Source organism: Cibotium barometz, chromosome 3, assembly GCF_041138505.1.
Source record: "Cibotium barometz isolate CiBa-2024 chromosome 3, ASM4113850v1, whole genome shotgun sequence".
NCBI lineage: Eukaryota > Viridiplantae > Streptophyta > Polypodiopsida > Cyatheales > Cibotiaceae > Cibotium > Cibotium barometz.
This window is the reverse complement of record NC_141048.1, coordinates 23,539,762-23,561,773: the sequence shown is the minus strand read 5'-3', so window position 1 is coordinate 23,561,773 and position 22,012 is coordinate 23,539,762. Positions and strand designations below refer to the sequence as shown.

Genomic DNA, 22,012 nt, shown 5'->3' with positions numbered 1-22,012 from the left:
GGCTTAATAGAAGTCTCTTTTTTAAGGGGAAAAAAAACATATTATTGCAAATGGATATAAAAAAAGGCCTTTGAAAAAGTGTAATGGACTTTCATTCACAAGGTCATAATTTTGGATTCGTATTCAAGGCTTCCTTGCTCCCTCAAAATTCCAACTCTCATCTTTTTGCTCAGTGGAAGATTCGTTGGAAAATTTCACCTAGTCATGTCAGATGGAAAAGGATATCCTCCTGCAATTTGCCCTTTGCTTCTCATCCCCTTCTTGGTACTCCCCTTGAAAATATTTAAATTATGTCCAAATAAAAGACCTTCAATTTTGAGAAGATGGCTTGGTAAGACAAGATTTTGCTGATGGCATTACATTGTTGATGTATGTTGAACAACACAATCTTGATGTTGCTTCTCTCATATTTGGATTCTCATATTAGAGAGTTTTAAGGGTTGCTAGGACAAGTTATTAGGCACTTACGATGCCTTATTGGAGTTAAGAGTTTAAGGGAGTCAATTCATGATGTGGGTTTTTGACAAGATCTTTAAAATTTTGAAATTCAAGGATAGCTCCTTAGCCATTTCATGCTGAATATATTCTTAAGTCTTATGTCCTCTAGCCGCCTTTCCTTGTATAGAAGACTTCTAAGTAAGGTGCCACCACTCAAAAATCTTTTGGGATCATGACTTTCATTGACACTCCTCACCTTAGTTTATGAACCTTAGTTTATGAAAGTAAGAAAACATGCCCATGCTACCATTGTTCAAATTGATTTTACAATAATGAAACATCGACACAAACTTCAAATCATGAAGCTAACCATTGGAGAAGGTCATAAAGATGATGTGGCACAAAACAAAATCACATAACACAACACAAGAAGACTATGGTTCATTTGAAAGTTTGTAATTTCTAGAGCTTTGCATGATATTTGTAACTCTCTGACGACAACTTTTCCTTACACAAATCATTACATCTTTTGCACTTACCTGTTTCACAACCGAGAACTCACCCATATTTATTTTTTCATGGACCTTTTATACTGAGAAACTCAAATAATGCATTGCATGTGGATTGATTTGTCCAGTAACTAAACGAGTCAATACAAGCCTTACATTTAAAAGAAAGTAAATGGAATAAACCATGAGTTTCATGCAATAAGCCCCATCAAAGTTGGAACTGTTACAAAAGATAACAAACACCTACAGGGAAAAGGCATTAATTTAGAGGTTTCAAACTCTAGAATCTATCATTAAAAGTGTCATGTACGACCAAGATGCAACCACTGAATGCAACGTATGCAAGGCTCGTGCCATACATGCATGCATGTCAAAGGGGGATTCAAGAGAATGTTGATAATAAACGAACGACGCACTACTTTTTCTTCATTGAAATCGCTTGCAAACTCCCAATTCAAAGGGACATTTTAAGTGCATGCCTAATTCACAGCAAAATCCTAATATTTTCTACAAAAGGTGCTACAAGCTGCATGTATACATCTCTAGCTAGATACACAACCTTCCCCACCCATGCAATGGGCAGGAAGTTGGATCCATCACTGACAGGCCGCCCAGATGGGCCCTGTAGGCAGATGTATCCAACCTGAATCACAAAAATACAAACTCAAGCAATTCTGGATCCTGAGTCAATATATAAAGTGAGACTACACAATTTCTGCACCTTTCCATAAACTGGAACAAATATTTGAGGAAAATGATCAATAGATATGCCCTTCAAAAATAAAACAAAAAAGAACATGCCCCCTTCAGGATTCCTGAATTGTGTTTACAGCTTTTTGTTGGACTTCTTTCCTCTTGAAAGTTTGTAAACAGCCATTCTGGCAATTTTATAGAACCAGAAAATGCTCACAAACTGGATGCCCAAAGCTGCCACCTGCAATATGCATCAACAAAACTCATCAAACCACATACACACCCAGGTCCCACACACCCACATTCACACACACGTGTGCATGCCCTACACATAACCATGCACAGATGCACACTCTCCCCTGACACATGCATGCACACCCACGCATACACATGCACGTGCACACCCCACATAGACACACTAACCCCAAAGCACACGAGTTACTTTCCATATCTCTTGTTTCAAACAACATATCTCCAAACAATCTTGTAATCTGATGCAAGCGAGTCGACCCAAGAGCTGGAGCTCCCAAGTGCGCGCCTGTCCAAATCCCCCCGCCCCGCGCGCCCGTTCCTCCCCTGACACATGCATGCACACCCACACATACACATGCACGTGCACACCACACAGACACACTAACCCCAAAGCACACGAGCTACTTTCCATATCTCTTGTTTCAAACAACATATCTCCAAACAATCTTGTAATCTGATGCAAGCGAGTCGACCCAAGAGCTGGAGCTCCCAAGTGCGCGCCTGTCCTTATCGGCAAGAGACGGCTTCTCTGGTCCTTACCCCTTCACAGGAGGTCTCATAGTCACATAGAAACGCGTTTCTGGGCTGAGAAACCCCGAAACCCCGAAACAGCCGAAATGCCAAAAACGCGTTTCAAAAACGGGGATTTTTTTTCGTTTCTAAAAAAACAAATTGTCTTTTTTTTAAAATTGTCTCAAGTATTTTTTTTTAAAAATGTTGGGATCTCTCTCTCTCTCTCTCTCTCTCTCTAATGTTGGGCTATCGAGATCACAGGGATCAGATGCTCTCACATGCTGGAACTCTAAAGGGGGAGTAAGCACAGTGGACTACTTGATGGGATCTCCTTCATTGATACCTGATGTGTGGCATTTCACGATTTCCACTCAGCCCATTGGCATAGCAGCCGATCACGCATACCTGAGTTTCACACTAGTAGGTAGATCCCCAAGAGATGGGCCAGCCACTCATCTACCTAGGTACCCGAGATACCAGTTTACACATGAGACAGCTGGGGTTTACCGAGATGATGTATCTGATGGCTTGTTTACTTTAGACCCACATAGCCCTCTAGACGAGATTACGAGAGGATTGGCAGGTGTACTACATGCATCCGTCTCATATGCGTTTCCCTGCACTATGATCCCTTCCACCCCCACCCCCACCCCCGCAGCACTGCCCCACATAACAGTTAGTATGATGATGAGTGTCGTGAGACACGGGCACAGCTACAGCGTGAGATTGCCATTGGCCAAGATGATCTTTCGGCGCCTTGTGAGGAGGAAGAAACGAGCCTACCTAGCTAAGTTAGAGGAGGAGATCTACCAACACTTCCTGGGGAAGGACAGCAAGAGGGCATGGAAGATGTTTCACGAGAGAGAGCCTGGTACTCCGATTACTGCACCTGAGGCATCGCATGCTTATGCTGGAGAGCTGTGTGATGCACTAGGACAGCCCCCCCTCCACTAGGAGCTAGACCTAGCAACACCTTTTTTACTATGCGGATGGTGCTAGATGCGATAGACAGGTTACAGAATGGAAAGGCACAGGATCGTGATGGGCTAGTTAGAGAGCACTTCTCATATGCGCCTGACACTTTGGCTCTGCTGATTGTACATGTGTTTAATCGTGCCATTTGTGAGGGTTTCCCGACAGCTAGTGTAGCCTGACATGGTGTCTGTGTGGCATATGGAGCCTAACATGATAGTACATGTATGGGTGTAGCCTAACACGATAGTATATGTGTGGCTTGTGGGGCCTGACATGGTGTACATGTATGGCTCATGGAGCCAGACATGATGTAATTTTGTGGAACTGGCTATCTTGGAGATCTTTTGTATTTATGTTCTGGGAAGATTCCGGAAGGATCATGAGCTCTGGACATTTTATCGGATACAACTGCGCAGATGGGTGTTTCTTCCAATCTAGTTGCACTCATGTGTGCATGACTTTGATTTTACCTTTGGATGACTCGTCTTGTTTGCCTGGACAATGCTTGAGATTTTTGCCTGCGTTGTCCATGGGGCCAGGGACGCCTTGTGGGCGTGTATGTGCACACCGGTTTGGGACTGATAGGTGGTCTACATGTGTTTTGCACGTGGTAAGTGTCCCCAAAAAACCCAATTTACAGCTTTACGTTTTCACGTACTAATAAATATGGGTGCAGGTTCACACACAATAAGTGGCCAGACAACTTATAAGTTGTACACACTGGACGGGACTTATTTAATACATGTGCCAGCTAGAAGGTGGGCACTGGACTTCATTTGTCCCACTTTCTAGTAGGCGCCCCTTTTTTGGACCCAAAAAGCACACATTTGAGCTATTTCCGGTGGGGAGCCCTTATTACTGGCAGAAAACTCAGATTTGGAGCATGCGCCTGCTTTTCTAGGTGCATGGGAGCTGGTCGACCAGCAGCTGTGGGCAGCCTTTTCTCACCATCCTTCACAATGGAAACCATCCAGGTGTATGGTAGAAGTTGGTTGACTACTCCTGGGAGCCTTTCTTGCTGCTGGCCGCCTATTTACAGCTCTTAAAAAAAAGTTGCTGGTCAGGGCACAAAAGGAGGGGAGAAAGCTGGCCGATTTGAGGGAGAGTCATCTTTTGCTGATTGGAGACTGGAGTCTTCCTGGAATGTGTGCTGCTGCCAGTCGACCCCTTCTGTGGCTTCTAAGAGCTGGTCGACTGTTGCTAACAGCCCTATAAGGCTGGTCGACTAGTTCTATGAGCCAGACAGGAGGAAGATGAAGATGCAGAGCTGTCCCGGGCTGATGTGGGAGTGCTATGGGCTGTCCATGGTTGTCCTACATATGCTTTATGCCAGGAATGCTCTCTTGTGCTGAGGATCATCAACAAATTCTGCTTGTGTTTTTGTTTTGCTTTCATATTGTACTGGAAGAGACAAGTGCTAGCCAGTGGAGAATCCCTGGGCACCCGTGAAGTTGTATTTGGAAGCAAACTCCGTTTTGGTAATCTAGCCATAAAAGGAAGGGGGGGGGGGGTGGCAGCCCATCTTCTGGCCCCTAGTGTGGTGTACTGAGCAGATTTGTCATCTTGTTTTATTTGGCATGCTTATGTGTATTTTCAGATTTCATGATTGATAAGATTTTCCGCGTACTGCCCTTCCGTTTAGAGAGAGAGAGAGAGAGAGAGAGAGAGAGAGGGAGAAGAGGACAAAGTATTGGGTCACAAATACCCTCTGTACTGCCCTTCCGTTTAGAGAGAGAGAGAGAGGGGGGGGGGGAGGAGGACAAAGTTATTGGGTCACAAATACCCTCTGTAGGGCCCCCATCACGAATGGTGTATTTGCTTTATTAGAATGATGTAAATCAAAAAATAAAGAGAGAATCTTGACCTGCAATGTTCACCTTGATTGGAGCTATCCCCTTGGCTCTCCTGGCCCTTGGAAGTGTCAATCCCTTGTGAATAATGAGATAACTCTTAACGTTTTCTTGGCTAGGCTTTTATACCCTTCTCTAGCCCTAGTTGGCCAGCTTATTGAAGTCAGCCAGCAACATAAATGCTCACGACCAACAAAAATAGCAAATAAATGCTAACGTTCTCACACTTGACAAGACTGGCCGCCCCAAGCAAACTTGCTGGTTGCTAGGCAGTCCTTGGACTGGCTATTTGGGCTATCCAACAGCTGGCTGACAGCCTCTCTAGGGCTTAGGTCCCAGTCAGCTGGCTGTCCAATGGCCATAGGGCTGGCCGACAGCCCCTCTTGCCCAAGCCTAGGCTGGTGGGCACAGCTTCGGGCCCTCCTGGGTCCTTGGGGGTGGTTCTACACCTCGCCCATGCCCACCACAAGAGCACAAGGCTCTGCCCTGGCGTAGCCTTATGGGCTGGCCCCTTCTCTACATGCAAACCTACATGCACCTACAGATGTCCGGCACCCAGTCACAGACCAGATGGTGGTTCTACACCTCACCCATGCCCACAACAAGAGCACTCGCCCATGCCCACAACAAGAGCACAAGGCTCTGCCCTGGTGTAGCCTTATGGGCTGGCCCCTTCTCTACATGCAAACCTACATGCACCTACAGATGCCCAGCACCCAGTTGCACACCAGATACATAGATCACCTGACATCATTCCAAAGGGAGACTCACAGTACAGACCAACACTACTTCATGTGCAGGACAATGCACACCTGACCTCGAAAGCATAAGGTGGAACCCTGGCTGACTCGTCCCGGACTAGACTCACATGGGATCAGTTTCCACTCCAGGTCCTGCACCTTCTTGTTCAGAGATGTCTACGTGGCATCCAAGTGCGGGATGCACATGACATTGCAAGTCTATACCGACAACCACATTGTTTGCAACACTGTATTCATTTACATTGGTATGGAAATCTGGTCAAAAATGCCCATGACACTATGTACCTGATTCTCCCAAGATCAATATACTTTATTTGAGGGAGGGGGGCCAGCCGTTCCGGCTCATTGTGCGTCTCCTGTCAATTCAGCAAATTACTTCTTGTATTGAGCATGTTGTCCATTAAATCTTGGTGTATTTAAGCGTATTGATTAGCATTGTGTTCAACCAAGCTACATTGGTATCAGAGCATACGGTTCTCTTTCACTTCTATCGTGAAAGACTATCACTATGAACACTAGCTATCTCTACTCTTAGAACACTACAGACAGCCATACAGTGAATGTTGGAGATGCGAACACAAGAGGCGGGGACAATGAAATGCATGCTTCCAATGCTTTATAGGATGAGCAAACTCATGTGGTGTACATTAGGGAACAGGACATGTGGGATAGCCGTCCCGTGGCAAAGAGAAAATGCAGGAAGAAGAGTCCATAGCCTTAAGGACTGAACTTACTCGTATGCAGGCTCTTCTTTATGCACAACAAGAAGAATTGAAGCTCTACCACCGCGAGGATCCATTGGTACATGATCGTTTGAAGGCCAAGAAAGCTGAATCTTATATGGATCATGCAATGGCAATGATTGCTCAAGAGTTGCACATGCAACCGAGAGATGCAGCACGTGAATATTTGGCTCGTACCGAGGATAAATATGCAGAAAAGGCAACCATGCCACATGCCTTGGTATCCCCACAGGTGCCTGAACAAGAACTTATGTCTAAGAGGATGAATCCTCATGCTATTAAGAGTACCTTATGTAGCCCATGAAGGATACAATGTTTATGGCAGTGGTCAAAATGTATGTCAAATGCCATTGCTAGCTGAAAATGTATATGCACAACAAATGCAACATGGGCTGCAATTTTCTGTTGGTGCAGGTATTCCACGTATCTCTCATGCCACCCATGCCTTCGAGTGTGCTCGTGAGGGAGAAGCTATGGGTGAAAATGCACCAATGTGTGTTGAGAGGCCAGCCAAGCCTCATGCTTACAGGACACATGTATCTATGCCTAATGCATCACCTTTTGTTCCTAGAATGATGCAAGTCACAGAGGCTGTCCCAATGGACAAACATGTGGGAAAACATGTTGAGATGTAGGCTAATGCATCAAAGTCTCGTGACTTCAAAGCCGGAGACAAATCTATGAAGTTTGATGCATATCATGGAGAATATGATACATCAAAGGAACTTGCTTGATATTGCTTTTAGTGATGAGGATTTCACTCAGAAATCCATGATCCAGCATGTAAGTATGTTCATGAAAGGCACTGCTGCCCATTGGTGGCTCACGGAGAAGCTCTCACCAAATCCCCAATTCTTGCCTCCCAATGGATTGAACAAGATAACAATGAGGTGGGATTGGGTGAAGCAGAATGAGGGGGAAACAGTGAATGCATATGTGCAAAAGTTTTGGAAAGTGCTTTTGGAGGTGTCTCCATTTATGCATGTCATCGAGGCGCAAAGGAAGAGAAGGTTTCAATCGGGATTGCAACCCGTGTACAAAGTGGGACTACGAATGTATCCTGGTCACACCTTACACCAACTAATTGTAGCCGCCACTGCCACCGAACAATTGGAACTAGATCCAATAAAGCTAAACCCTCATTTCAAGGCCAAGAGAGGGTTGTCCAAAACTTGCAACATAATGAACAGCCACCTAAAAAGGACCAAAACCAAGATAAAAATGGTCCAAAGGCTGAAAATATATCTACCAAGAAGTGTCCCTTCCAAGTGAGAGACTATGGTCTCACTCCGGAGCAGAAAAAGCAATATATGAGCGAGGAGAAATGCTTTACTTGTGGTAGCACTGCAAATGCACGCCCAAACAAGAAAAAGCATGATAATGCGAATGCATCAAAGCCCAATGTGCATATGGTTCCGAATGTACAGGGCAACACTTCACATGATAGCAAAGACAAGGTTGTATGTAAAGCTTGGGGACAGCTTAAGGATTAGCCCACTTTGTTCATGTTTGATGATTGTGCAACTGAGAACTTCATATCTACACAGATGGCAGTTACTTTGGATATTGAAGTGGAGGACATGGGTCCTCAAATTGAAGCAGGGGCTGCCTTTGTTGGTAGAGAAGTGTAAGTTATGCCTATTATTGGTAAGTTGTATATACACATTCAAGGCTATGTGGATCATGAGGACATTCTTGTAGCGCCTTTGAATGGTTGTGATGTATTGCTTGGAAAGCCTTGGCACACACGCATTGATCTGTGCAAGGCTTACAAGACCAACATGATCACCTTCATGCATAAAGACCGAAAGCATGTGAATGATGCTGGTGAACAGAGTGATACCATTCCCCTTGTATCTCATGTACAAATTAAGAAAGTAATGAAAAAGAGTGTTTTTACGTACTTGATTTTTGTACGGAATCATGTTGAAGAAAATAATGTGCATGTAAACACTCTTAGTAATGATAGACAGACTGAAATTCTTGCAAGAGTACAATGATTGTTTTGTTGATGAGTTACCAAATGAGTTGCCACCCATACGAACGGAAGATCATTGCATTGATCTTGTGTTGGGTAGCTCACCACCTAATAGGCCAGCCTATCGTGTAAGTGCATGTCAAAAAGAGGAGATAATGAAGCTGGTATATGAGCTTCTTGAGAAGGGATTGGTTTAGCCAAGCTCTTCCCTATATTGTATACCCGTTCTCTTGGTTCAAAAGAAGGATGGATCTTTTCGTATGTGTGTGGATTATGGGGCTTTGAATAAGATCACCATTAATAATCGGTTTCCGATTCCATGCATAGACGACATCCTTGACAAGTTGGATGGATCAGCATGCTTTAGCCGAATTGATCTCAAGAGTGGATATCATTAAGTGCGTGTGGTGCTTGAGGATGTACATAAACTGCTTTCTGGACAACATTTGGGCTTTATGAGTATCTTGTTATGCCTTTTGGTCTTACAAATGCCCCCGCTACATTCAATAAAATGATGGATTGTATATTCTGTGCGTACAGGAAATTTATAGATGTCTTCTTTGATGACATTCTAGTCTTCTCAAAGACCGAAGAAGAGCATAGAGCTCATTTGGCTATTGTTTTTGAAGAACTCCGTAAGCATAAACTCTTCATAAATGCAAAGAAGAGTGAGTTCTTCTTGTCAAAGATACATTATCTTGGACATATTGTGTCCAAAGATGGAGTGCAGATGGATCCTGCAAAGATTGATGCAATTCGAAATTGGCCCAAATTGAGATTAGTGCGTGAGATCCGTAGTTTTCTTGGATTATGCTCTTATTACTGCAGGTTCATTCGGCACTTTGCATGGATTGTTTCTCCTTTGCATGACTTGACAAAGAAGAAGGCTATATTCAAATGGACTAATGTAGAGAGGGATGCATTCCTCAAATTGAAAGATGCAACTACACATGGTCCAGTGTTGATCATTCGGGATTTGCAAAAGCCATTTAGTGTGGAATGTGATGCATTTAGAAATTGCATAGGAGCTGTCCTAAATCAAGAGGGACATGCCGTGGCTTATGTGAGTCGTAGATTTCATGATGCAGAGCTCTCTCTTGGCATTTATGAGAAAGAGATCCTGGATACAATTCATGCACTTACCATATGGAAACATTACTTTCTTGGGGCTGATTTTACTGTGAAAACAGATCACCAGAGTTTGAGGTATTTTCTTACCCAAACTAAATAGTCCGAGAATGGCCAATTTCCTCTCTATGTTTCAGTTTCAGATCTTGCACACCCCAAGAAAGAAGAATGTAGTGGCAAATGCATTGTCACGAAAGCCGTATGCAATAGCTATCTCGGTTGCCTCTCATGGAGACTTGTCTGCCATGCGTGATTTGTATCATACAGATGCTGATTTTGCCACTATTTGGACTGATCTGATGACTGGTCATGCACATGCCTTGTATGTGATCAAAGAGGGTTATCTCATGAAAGATAAATGCCTGTATAGTGTCTGACATGAGACGAAAGGTTTTGGATGGGTGCCACGCTCCTCCATATGCTGGTCATAGAGGCATAATGCCTACTACACACATGATTGAGTGGCATTTCTTTTGGCCAGGTATGTGGAAGAACATAGAGACACATGTACATGCATGTATCACCTATCAAAAGGTGAAATTTGATAGGCAAAAGGCACCAAGTCTGCTTTAGGCATTGCCTATTCCCATACAGCCATGGGAAAGTATTATAATGGATTTCATTATGGACTTGCCACCGACCCAACAAGGTAATGATGCTATTTGGACAATTGTGGACAGGTTTAGCAAGCAAGCTCACTTCTCGCCGGTCAAGAAGACCATCAAAGCTAAGCATATGGTTAAAATATATCTTGCACAAGTGTTCAAGCATTATCAAATGCCGAAGTCCATTGTGGGAGACAGAGAACCCAAAACTACAAGTCTCTTTTGTGGCAGGCCTTATTTGATAATATGGGCACCAAATTGGACTTCTCATTAGCTTATCACCCTCAAACGGATAGGCAAAGTGAGGCTGCAAATTCAGCCGTGTTGGATCTCTTGAAATGTTATGTGGCCGATCAGAAGTCTTCTTGGGAGAAGTTGCCTGTGAATCGTGCATGTGAAACTGTCTGTTGACATGGTTATGTGGCATGTGATAGGTGGTACGTATTGGTGATAAACCTAGCCTTGGGAATTAGCACTAATTTAGAAGTGAGTGTGTACACACTCCATTAAGTTTTGGGCGACCGAAACTCACTTATGAGTTATGACCAGCCTTGTGTTCACACACATTGATGTCCCGAGGTGGACAAAACCCAATGTCCACCGCCCAGACCTTATCCCCTTTGTACAAAGGGAGGAACCAGCCATGTGTCCAGTCTAGCTTGCACCACAAGGCACTTGTCATCTCTACTCGACACCTAGAGTGGACAACTCACCATCTCTCTTTCCTCTCTCTAGAAGTAGGCGCCCCCTTCATGAGGCCTCTTTGGCTGCATTTTCTGCACTTTCTCCTTGCCAACTCCATATCCAAGCTTGGCAGTGTGTTTTCCAAGCTTCCAAGAGTGTTTCCAAGTGGTGTTTACTCTCCCACACACATCCAATGACTGAAATTCAGCAAAACAGCTCTTATTTTTGCTGTAATTTCTGGTCTTTTTGCTGAAAATCCTAATTTCAGCCTTCCTTGTAAAGTTGAACCATAGGGGAAGCTTTCCTAGGGTTCCCTTTATCCTCTTGAAGACTTTTGTCGCGAAAGGATCGCGACAAATCAAAGATTTCAACACTCGCAAGTTCTTCCATTGTGAAGACTTCCGTTGTCATCGACTCTACTTGCAATTGGTAAGCTTTGATGCTTAAATATGGAAGCAAGTAGTAGGAGGGAGGAACCGGACTCCATCATCACATGCCCTATGTAGTGTTCTCTTGTCCTACGTATTATCTTCAAGTGCTCCTCCTTAATCTGTGTGACCTGAGCCTCAATGCTCACTTGTCGTTGTAAGGCTCTGTTCAACTCCTCCTGCATGTGCTGGGCTTCTTGGTCCTGTCTAGCCATATTTCTTTTTAGTGCTTCTACCTCCTGTCCTAGCTCTCTTTCGGCCTCTTGGAGCTCCGTTAACTGTCTTTGTAGACTCTCCACCTGGTTAGCTTCTACTCTCCTCCTCAGCAATTCTTCTTGTTATGGTTCTTGCTGGCTCCTCAATTCCTGCAATGCCCTTGTGCTCTGAGCACATGCCACATCCTTTTCTTTGATGATGGTTTGTAGTTTGGACATTTGTTTTAGGCCTTCTGTCATGCATTTCTATAGGTAATTTAGTGCTCCCTACACCCAATCCATTTCTTCGGTTTTCGGAAAACTGGACAAGCCTGTTACCATCGGGGTTGGGTTGGGCATGGGGGGTCCCGGCTGAGGGAACTGCATCTCCAGTTGTACTGTTGCGATGGATTCCGGCACAATGAGGCCCATCACTTTAAGTTGATAGTGGATGAACGTTTCTTGTCCGAAGGTTTCCTGCTACTATTGCTCCAGTCTCTGGGTCAGTAGCACGAATCGGCCTAGTGCAACCAAATCCTCTTCCATTTGTTGATTGTTTTCCCACTAGAACCTCCTTTAAGGAGCTTCCCCTTTTTGATGCTGACCTTCCTTTCCCCAACCTCAAACATTCTTTTGTTGCCTTGCCCGATGATGGCTGGTTCTGGGGTGTTTCTGGACAGCTTAGTGATTTTAGGTTTCCTAGGGACGTGGTTCTTTGTGTCTTCCACCTTTTCTCTTTCTGTTTTTGTGCATCGTACATAATCAACATTGCTCAGTGGATGAGAGTACATGGTTTCAAGCCGTATTCAGTTATACTGCATAACCAGACAGAATAATATAAACTTTTTCTCCTTCATGAAAATGAATTAATAAATCGACTCACTGGATTTTTTTTTCTCCCTTTCACTTGAAATGGAGCCTTTGCCTTTATTCGTCAGGGCCTTCGCTTTTCAGAGAATCTTCCTTCCTTCCTAGGCAGTGTGTACGCTAGCTAATTGAGCTCTGTCTGATCCACCAGAAGCAAAAGTATTCATATTGGTTAATACCTTTTTTTCTTTCTCACCCCGAAGAGTCCTGAAAGATGGTGATTCGATCTGTGGCGGATCTGTTTACAGGAACAAATGAAATTGGTGAATTCACATTTGCCCAGATTCATGGAGGGTCTAAAAATGAAATTGGCGAATTCACATTTGCCCAGATTCATGGAGGGTCTAAAAATGAATTATCAACACAACTTTTCTGCTTTGGCTTGAACTCTTCTTTTGAACAGGGCCTCGAGATACAGCTCAATCTTGGTTTTGGTATTCGCCCTCGTGAGCTTGCCGATCTGCTCTTTGAGGTTGTGGTAAAGAACTTCTGGCCATGCCACTTGTGTGCAGTCTCTGCAGCTTTCACAATCCCAAAAGTCTTTCTAGACATGCAGTAAGGTTTGTGTGTAAGGTCGATCATCTCCACTATAAAACTCACTGCTTTTGTCTGTCCTCATCAGCATTCCCTACTATCTTATATTTCTTTGCCTTGCTTTTCAGCGGGCCGAACTCCGCAGTGAGATCTTCGTCTTCTACTAGCTTGATTTCGATCTCCCCCTTTGTCGGTAAGTGTCACAAACGGGGGCGTGGTTATACAGAATTTCATACTGAAATCACAAGATTTATCATCCTTTGATCACTGCCATATCCCACATACATAGCCATAACAATTGATTATACAATGTGGAAGTACTGAAAGAAATGATACTGCACTAGGGACCAGAAGATGGGCTGGTCCCTCCCCCTTGAAGAATATGTATTGCCTTAAGGGAGTAAGAATTTTACAAGTACATAAAACGGGTGGATTGGCCCAGCCATACACCACCGTTTCTTCCAAAATGATTGAATATGAAAACAACTTACAAACACTATACTTGCCTACAAGTAGCCCAGCTACAAGTTAGCAATATGGTGCCCAGCACCCTTCACCAAGATTGCCCAGCAATCCCGGTTTCTTCAAATGTAGCTTAACTTCAATAAAATCAACCACCTAATGGCTGAAAACCAGCCTTAGGAGAATGCCAAGCACTTCCCAAGGGTTCTCCCGCATAGAACTTGTAGCAACCAGATCCAAGATGATTCTTCCACAGCTTCAATCTTGGGAATAGTCTTCTTCTTCTTCTTCTTCTAGCTTGAATGGAGACTTTCAATTTTGAAAATCAGAATTCAGCCAGCTTCTAAGTGTTTTGGGGAAATAAAAACACTATGGTATGGCTGGAAAAATACTCTAGAATAAGTGCATTAGATAGAGCAATAAACAAAGGCCAAGAAGTACTCTTGAATGAGGCTCGAAATCTGAATTTAGAGTTCTATAGAGAAGAAGTGGAGGTTATTGCTCATGAAAAGATGTGGTAGGGAGAGGTTTATGCAAGACTTTTGGATCAAAGAATGGCTATTAGCAAAGTAGCAACTTGTGTAGCTAAGAGAGAAGGAAAAGTTTACTTTTTATCTTTTTCTTTTGAGTTAACTAGCTTGCATGCTTTACTTTTAAGAAAAGTAAGCTTGCATGGCACACTTTTAGGTGCATGATAAGATAAAGCATTGCATGATGCATGCATGTAGCTAAAAAAAGCTTGCATGTTGCATGCATGGGGGTTTCTGGCCATGCATGTCGCATGTATGGGGGTTTCTAACTATGCATGTCACACGCATGAGGGTTTCTGACTATGCATGTCGCATGCATGGAGATTTCTCAACATGGAGCAGAAGTTTATCAACAATACTTAGCTAGATTGTCATGCATGCATGCATAGAGATAGAAAACCTACATCATAAGAGTGGGCTTCCTTCAAAATGTCAATTATTCCTGTACAAATCCATCAATACAAGGTAATTGAAGATAGGTTATGCAACATACTAACCCATGGGTGCAATCCAGATCCATGAGCTTCTCATGCAATAAAATACAAGCATTGTTCAAGCAAACAAAACAATACACGCAAATAAAAATAAGCCATGCACACAAATGTATGCATTTAAAAACATATTTTGGAAGAAACCCCATCTATTTATATGTTCTTGATATTTACAAGGGCTATGGTATTTGGCTCTCCAAGATCCATCAAATATCCATGGCATTATGTATTGCATTTGGTTCTCCAAGATCCATCAAATGCTTAACATGATTCTATGCAGCCAGGATCTCGTAGATACAGCTAGTATACACATACATGGGAAGCTTAACCATAAACATTCCATGACTACATGTAGTGTCCAACACACATGTCCATGGATAATAGAGAATTTACAATATGAATCCCGAGAAATTAGGGAATAGTTACAATAAGCGAAATACTTCTGATACATATGTGGCCGTGAACTTCTTCTCCTCCCTTGAGGGCAGCATGATGATGTTGGAGCGTTGAAGCTGCTCCAACTATTCACTTGCCTTGAAATTGTGTTGTAGTTCTTCCCAGGGCAGCTTTGCAAATTCCTTTAGGCCCATCTTCTCCAACCATTCTGCATGCATGTCTGCTTCTTTGTACAAGGTGGACGATATGTACTCTAATTCAATCATCCTGCCAGATAACACGTAGCTAGAGGAGGGTAAGAGAGAGCGAGGAACACAACGAAGCTTAGTGTTGCAAAGTAGAGAAATGCAAACCAAGCAAGGCATAAGCTTGAACGAGAATCTATAGTGCACCCTAACCGTTGTCATGGCGCATGATTCTCGTTGGTATTGAAACCGGCCTTCAGAAACTTGACGGGCGGTGCGCACACTTAAAACTCTTTACGAACTGGAATAATAAACTTGGAAGAAGAAGAAAAAGAATCAATGGAGCTAGAGTGCTCCTACACAAAAGACCAACTGGCCCCAAAGTGTGGCGCCCCCGCAAGTATTTATTTATTACTTGAAGTCGGCATAGCCCTTGTACGATTCCCGAGAAGATGCCTCCTCGCTTCACGTGGAGGAGATCTCCTTGAAACTTTCACCCAATTTGTGTTGTGGGATACAAGAGCCTTGGCCCTCTATTTATACAAGTTTTGGGAGTAGGTACAAGACCTAGATTGGTAACTTGACCCTTGTGAGCCCTAGTCTGGGATGAGTCAGCCAATGATCCACTTTAAGCATCCATGGTCAGGTGTACAAATCCCATACATGGTAATGGTCAGGAGTGCATGTCCCACACATGGTTGTGGTGCAAGTCCCACACAAATAGTCACCCTTCTGGAATGATGATGTGGTGGTGATGTTACGAACATTGATAGGCTTTCAACCAGGCGCAAGGGCACTAAGGTAGCATATCGATGCATGTACTAGCATGAAGTGCAGGGCCATAAACTATGTCTATATTGCCCTACACTTGGGCTACCTTAGGGCAGCCCATGGGCCATGGTTTGGCCCTATAAAAGCCCTTATGCATCAGTAAGCCAGCCCATAGGAGGGCCAGGCCTCAGTAGGCCAGCCCATGAAGCCACGTATGAAAGGCACCTAATTTATGGACCAGCATATATAGGCGCTATATCATAGTCACCAGAAACGGGAAACAGAAACAGAAACGGAAACACGATCGGCACCCCCTTGGAAACGGAAACAGAAACCGATGGGAAACGGAAACGGCTACGAAACGGCACATGTTATGACCCTGTGTTTTTCCCTCTGGACAACAAGCAGGTGGGCACAGGCACGGGCACGGGATGGACAGTGTGGTCAGGCTTCAGTTAATATGAAAAAGAAAACTCATAAGTGTGGCCAGCCCAAGTGTGAAAGGGGACAAAAAGGATTTTTAAAGGTGAAAAGCTATGCTTTTCCCCCTAAGAAAAACTAATACAAGTGCTTTTCTCAAAAGAACTCTTTCGAATAGCTTTTCTTCTCTTTTTTTTATGTTTTTAAAAAAAAAAACGTAGCGCTTGAGCGTTTTCTTCTTTTTCGAAAACTAAGCTCCCCGGCGCTTTTCTCCATCGCGCTTTTCCTTGCACGTTTTGCTGCTGCCCGGTTGCCCATCGCTTCGCCTCCCTTTCTCTTGCTTGTGAGCGCATGCCTGCCTATGTGGCAGCGCCTGTGCTTGTGCAGCCAGCCGCCATGTGTACCAACAGTCAGCCACATCAGCCCAGCCATGTGCACTTCTAGCAACCAGGTGCCACATCAGCTGCAGTCCAGCCTGTGCAGCTAGCCGTACCACGTGTCAGCTGCCATGTCACCTGTGCCATGTCAACTGCTGACTGGTTGTACTTGCAGAGCTGACCCACAAGATACCTCAACTGCTGCTGCTCTTGCAACAAGGTAAGAGAAAGACCAAAAAAAAACAGGCACATGAACAAATATATGATCATGCACACACACACCAAACATGTATCTGCATCCACACACGTGTACAAACTTACACATGCATATACAGGATTAACATGATCACTGAATGCTAAACATGATTAAACATAAGCACAATGCTTAAGAAAAAGAGGTAAAATACTCAGTCATGTAACATACCCCCCTCTTAAAACAAAGCAATCGTCCTCGATTGTTCATTCAAAGGATCTGCCAACAGAAACAGAACCTAAGAGAGCAACGAGAAAGCTATGTCCTGCCAACTGAAAAAGAACATCTGAAAAACATAAATCAAGAGCATCCATCTCGTGAATAGTCATGTCCCCCTGGATGCTTTACCTACTCATGGCCATCCCACAGGACCCACGATCAGCAGTACATCATGAACATGAGTAAACATTGATGCATATCAAATGAAAGTCTAGAATAGGCGTTCCCATTCTCTCAAAAGATCCGTATATCCATGAATCAAACCATGTGACTAGTACACATATATCATAGAAATCCCATACGCAGATATATTGTCAGTTCAGTATCTTGGGTGTGCTGATAAGAACACCAAGTGACTTCCAGATCTCATCCAAGTGAACTCTGTGACAAGGGAGCGGAGTCACCCCCCTCTTGAGTAACAGGTAGTACTCCAGAATCCACAGCTGAACCTGTTGAAGCACTTTCTAAGGTAGGCTCCAAACCAAAAGCCTCGAGGTAAAGTTGTAGTATCCTCAGTGAATCTGCCAAGTCACCCTCCTCCATCCACTTCGAATCCATAGGTGAACAGTTCACAAACTTCACCAGATATCGACGTGAAACTTTTCCTCTGACTTTTCTTCATCTTTGGGATAAGGGCGGAAATTTCCTCTTCTTGGATTGCCCCTTCTCTCGTGGTTTAGCGTCTTTGTTGTCCTTTGACTCCTTTGCCTCTTTAAATGCCTTCTTTGAGAAGAGACGTTGATCCTTGAATCTTGACATCTGACTAGTAAGCATGGCATATCCAATCTGAGCATTTTCTATCATCTGAGTCATATTCATGACCTTTGTTTTAATGCAGTAATCACGAAGCTCCTTGGGTAACCCACAGCAATATGTCTCTACTTGCTTAACCAGTGACACGGGCCTGAAGGATGTGACCGGTAGCAAAGCATCCCAAAATTTCTTGTTATATTCTTCCAGATTGCTACAATCTCTGGAATCTAATTGATGCCAAGCTGTCATAACATCCATCTCAAAAGTCAGTGTCAACCATAAAGAAGAGAAGATTTGCTTAAACTCCACCCAAGTGCTAGGTGCTATTTCCTGATGAAGAAGTGTCGAACACCATTGAAGAGCATTTCCCTTTAGGAAAGAAGCTGCCTTCCATACCTTAGATTTGCTTAAACTCCACCCAAGTGCTAGGTGCTATTTCCTGATGAAGAAGTGTCGAACACCATTGAAGAGCATTTCCCTTTAGGAAAGAAGCTGCCTTCCGTACCTTAGATGCCTCTGTGAAGTTACCACCAGAAAATGCCGCATCAAACTGTTGAATGAAGGTGAGAGCCTTCAAACGATCCTTTGCACCACTAAAAGTATCAAACTTTACTGTAGCACCACCCTCTTTATAATCTTTTGGCTTCTCGCCCGGAACAAGATTATCATAGGGATGTGGTTTGAGAAAAGAATTGCCCATAGCATTAGATCCCATGCCCATCATACCACCTCCCATACCAGGCATACCAAAAGCACTTCCGCCACCACCACCATAAGTTCCATACATACCTCCTGGCATACCTCCATACATACCTCCATGCATACCTGGTTGCATACCATAGCTCCCAATCATGCCCATGTTGGGTACACCCGTCATAGAATGAAAGACAAAGCCTCCGCCAAAATAACCAGGATGAGAAGTATTAAAAGGGTTTCCATGGGTAGGTGGGGGAAAAGAAGAAGAAGAATTAGGATATGGCTGAAAATTTGGGTAGATGGAAGCCGAATGTTGAGGCTTAGGTTTCTTCTCAGATCCCTGCTTCCGTGGTTTAGAATCAACTTTGAAGTTTTGTGGAAAACGTGAATCCTTCGCGAGTTCCATTAATCCCTCCATCAAACTTTGCATCTTTGCTTCATAGGCGGCATCATCATCTTCAAATTCTAGCATATTGGGAGGTAATTCTTGCTTGCTTTCCTCATCTTCATCCAAGTAGTTGTCCTCTTTTGAAGATAAATCCTTCATCTCTGCACTAGTTCCAGCCATAGAATTAAATGTGTCGACCACACGCTCGTCCCTTGAAAAAGTTGACGATGAATCCCGGCAATGGAATCTTGAAACCGGCCTTCAGAAACTTGACAGGCAATGAGCATACTTAATCACACTTAAAACTCTTTACAAACTGGAATAATAAACTTGGAAGAAGAAGAAAAAGAATCAGTGGAGCTAGAGTGCTCCTGCACAAAAGACCAATTGGTCCCCAAACGTGGCGCCCCCGCAGGTATTTATTTATCACTTGAAGTCGGCGTAGCCCTTGTACAATTCCCGAGAAGATGCCTCCTTGCTTCACGTGGAGGAGATCTCCTTGAAACTTTCACCCAGTTTGTGTTGTGGGATACAAGAGCCTTGGCCCTCTATTTATACAAGTTTTGGGGGTGAAAAGCTATGCTTTTTCCCCTAAGAAAAACTAATACAAGTGCTTTTCTCAAAAGAACTCTTTCGAATAGCTTTTCTTCTCTCTTTTTTAATTTAAAAAATAAAAAATAAATGTAGTGCTTTAGCGTTTTCTTCTTTTTCGAAAACTGGGCTGCGTGGCGCTTTTCTCCATCGCGCTTTTCCTTGCGCATTTTGTTGCTGCCCGGTTGCCCATCGCTTCACCTCCCTTTCTCTTGCTTGTGAGCGCATGCCTGCCTACGTGGCAATGCTTGTGCTTGTGCAGCCAGCCGCCATGTGTACCAACAGTCAGCCACGTCAGCCCAGCCAGGTGCGCTTATAGCAGCCAGGTGCCACATCAGCTACAGTCCAGCCTGTGCAGCCAGCCGTACCACGTGTCAGCTGCCATGTCACCTGTGCCACGTCAGCTGCTGACTGGTTGTACTTGCTGAACTGACCCACAAGATGCCTCAGCTGCTGCTGCTCCTGCAACAAGATAAGAGAAAGACCAAAAAAAAACATGCACATGAACAAATATATGATCATGCACACACATGTACACACACACACCAAACATGTATCTGCATCCACACACGTGTACAAACTTACACATGCATATACAAGATTAACATGATCAGTGAATGCCAAACATGATTAAACATAATCACAATGCTTAAGAAAAAGAGGTAAAATACTCAGTCCTGTAAACAGGTACGGCCATAATTGCTTATGCTTTTATGATTCTCCAAAATAACAAACCTTATGGAAGAGGAGGTGGTGGAAGATTCGGACAATCAGGAGCTGGGCTGATATGCTATTACTGCAACGCCCCTGGGCATAGGCAAAATGACTGTTCGATGCGACAACATCATCGGCAAGAACTACAAGAAGTAAGACCATAAAGGGAAGCAAACCCAACAGGAGCTAACGCAGCAATAAACATGGTGAAAGTGGATGAATGGACAATGAAGCATCAAAAGAAGCCATCAATAGTAATGGAAGTGACAAGGTTGCAAGGACCTATCAAGACAGTGACAGGCAGGAATGCTGATCCAGAAGAAAAGGAGAAGCCAGTACAATGGGTAGGATAGTAAAGGGCCTGAGAACAAATCACTAAGCTTGTGCAGAGTGGACAAGGAGTGGTCCGAAGGATGCAACAAAGCCCGCTCCTGCTGACACTAATCCAGACAGAACAAGCCTGGTCAGTAAGAGACAAGATATTGCAACATGCAAAAAGCCATAAGGCAATGTGAAGAGGACTCGAGCGGTTACAAGAGTGCCAACTGGAGTCTACAACAGCCCATAGCATAAAAATGATCTTGCAAAAGGAATCAAAAAAGAATCCAAAGCAAGTCCAGATAAAAGAACTGACAGGGGAAGGTCACGAAAGAGAAAAAGAAGCCAATAAGAAGAAAGAAAAGATGAACAAAAGCCAAATTATGCCAAGTCAAAAAGTAAGGAGCAGCAACCCAGAAGAAGAATATAACCTATGGGAGGATCTCAGCAAAATGAAGCCGAATATAACACTAGAGCAAATGCTGAATCTAGTACCCAACTACTACAGGCAAAAATTGCTCCAAGCCATAGTGCCAAATGAAAAGTTGGTGCAAGTGTCCGTTCAAGAAGTGGAGACTCTGGCTGCGGAGTGTAGAAACATAGAAACAGTTCAAGATTGCGACACAGTTGTTCATGAAGTGACTATAAAAATAAGAGGGCAGATCATGTCACAAGTCATCCTAGATGGGGGATATGGAGTCAACATAATATCAGATAGTCTGGCAAAGAAACTAGGAATCACAGAAATGCAACCTGCTCCGTTCCAGATCAGGATGGCTGATCAAAGGAGGGTCCGGACAGTCGGAATTATCAGAGGAGAGCATATTGAATTGGCAAGATGTATGTTCACTGCTGTATTGATAGTTCTGAAAATAACTGAGATCTCGAGAGCATATCCCATGTTGTTGGGAAGACCATGACTCAAGAATGAAAAAATCAAACATAATTGGAAACTGACAGGATCACGATCCGGAAAGAAAAGAAGAAGGTCCGCATCTTGTTTGCAAGAAAGAACAAGATAAATCTAGCCAACCGACCATTGCATGCAAAAGGATTAAACTATTTGGAAAGAGTAGAAGATGATGAAGAAGAGTAGATCATCCGAACTTGCTATCACTCTTCAAAGTGGATATAAAACGGATTGTTCAAAGGTATAATCCAGAAGTCCTGATCACTCAACCAGAATTGCCAAGAAATGAAGAAAACCAAAAAGAACAGGATGGGGGAAAAGTTAAAGACGGTCAAGACGAGATAACAAAGATACAGGCAGAGCAAGAAAAGGCTATGTTCGTTCTT

General features: G+C 43.7%; 1 protein-coding gene across 4 annotated transcripts in view; it reads right to left on the bottom strand.

The window, feature by feature from the left end:
* Positions 1-1,430: 1,430 nt before the first annotated feature.
* The window catches only part of LOC147639853 (uncharacterized), an 87,725-nt gene continuing 67,143 nt past the window's right edge, over positions 1,431-22,012 (bottom strand). For 2 of the 4 annotated variants that reach the window (XM_086774671.1, XM_086774657.1), the window contains one exon: positions 19,935-20,146. In XM_086774671.1, the coding sequence (XP_086630797.1) occupies positions 19,979-20,146 (168 nt within the window). In that variant the 3' untranslated portion in view covers positions 19,935-19,978. Of the gene's footprint in view, positions 1,882-17,208; positions 17,257-19,934; positions 20,147-22,012 lie in introns of those variants that run through there. The other 2 variants (XM_086774679.1, XM_086774665.1) reach the window with 2 other exon arrangements.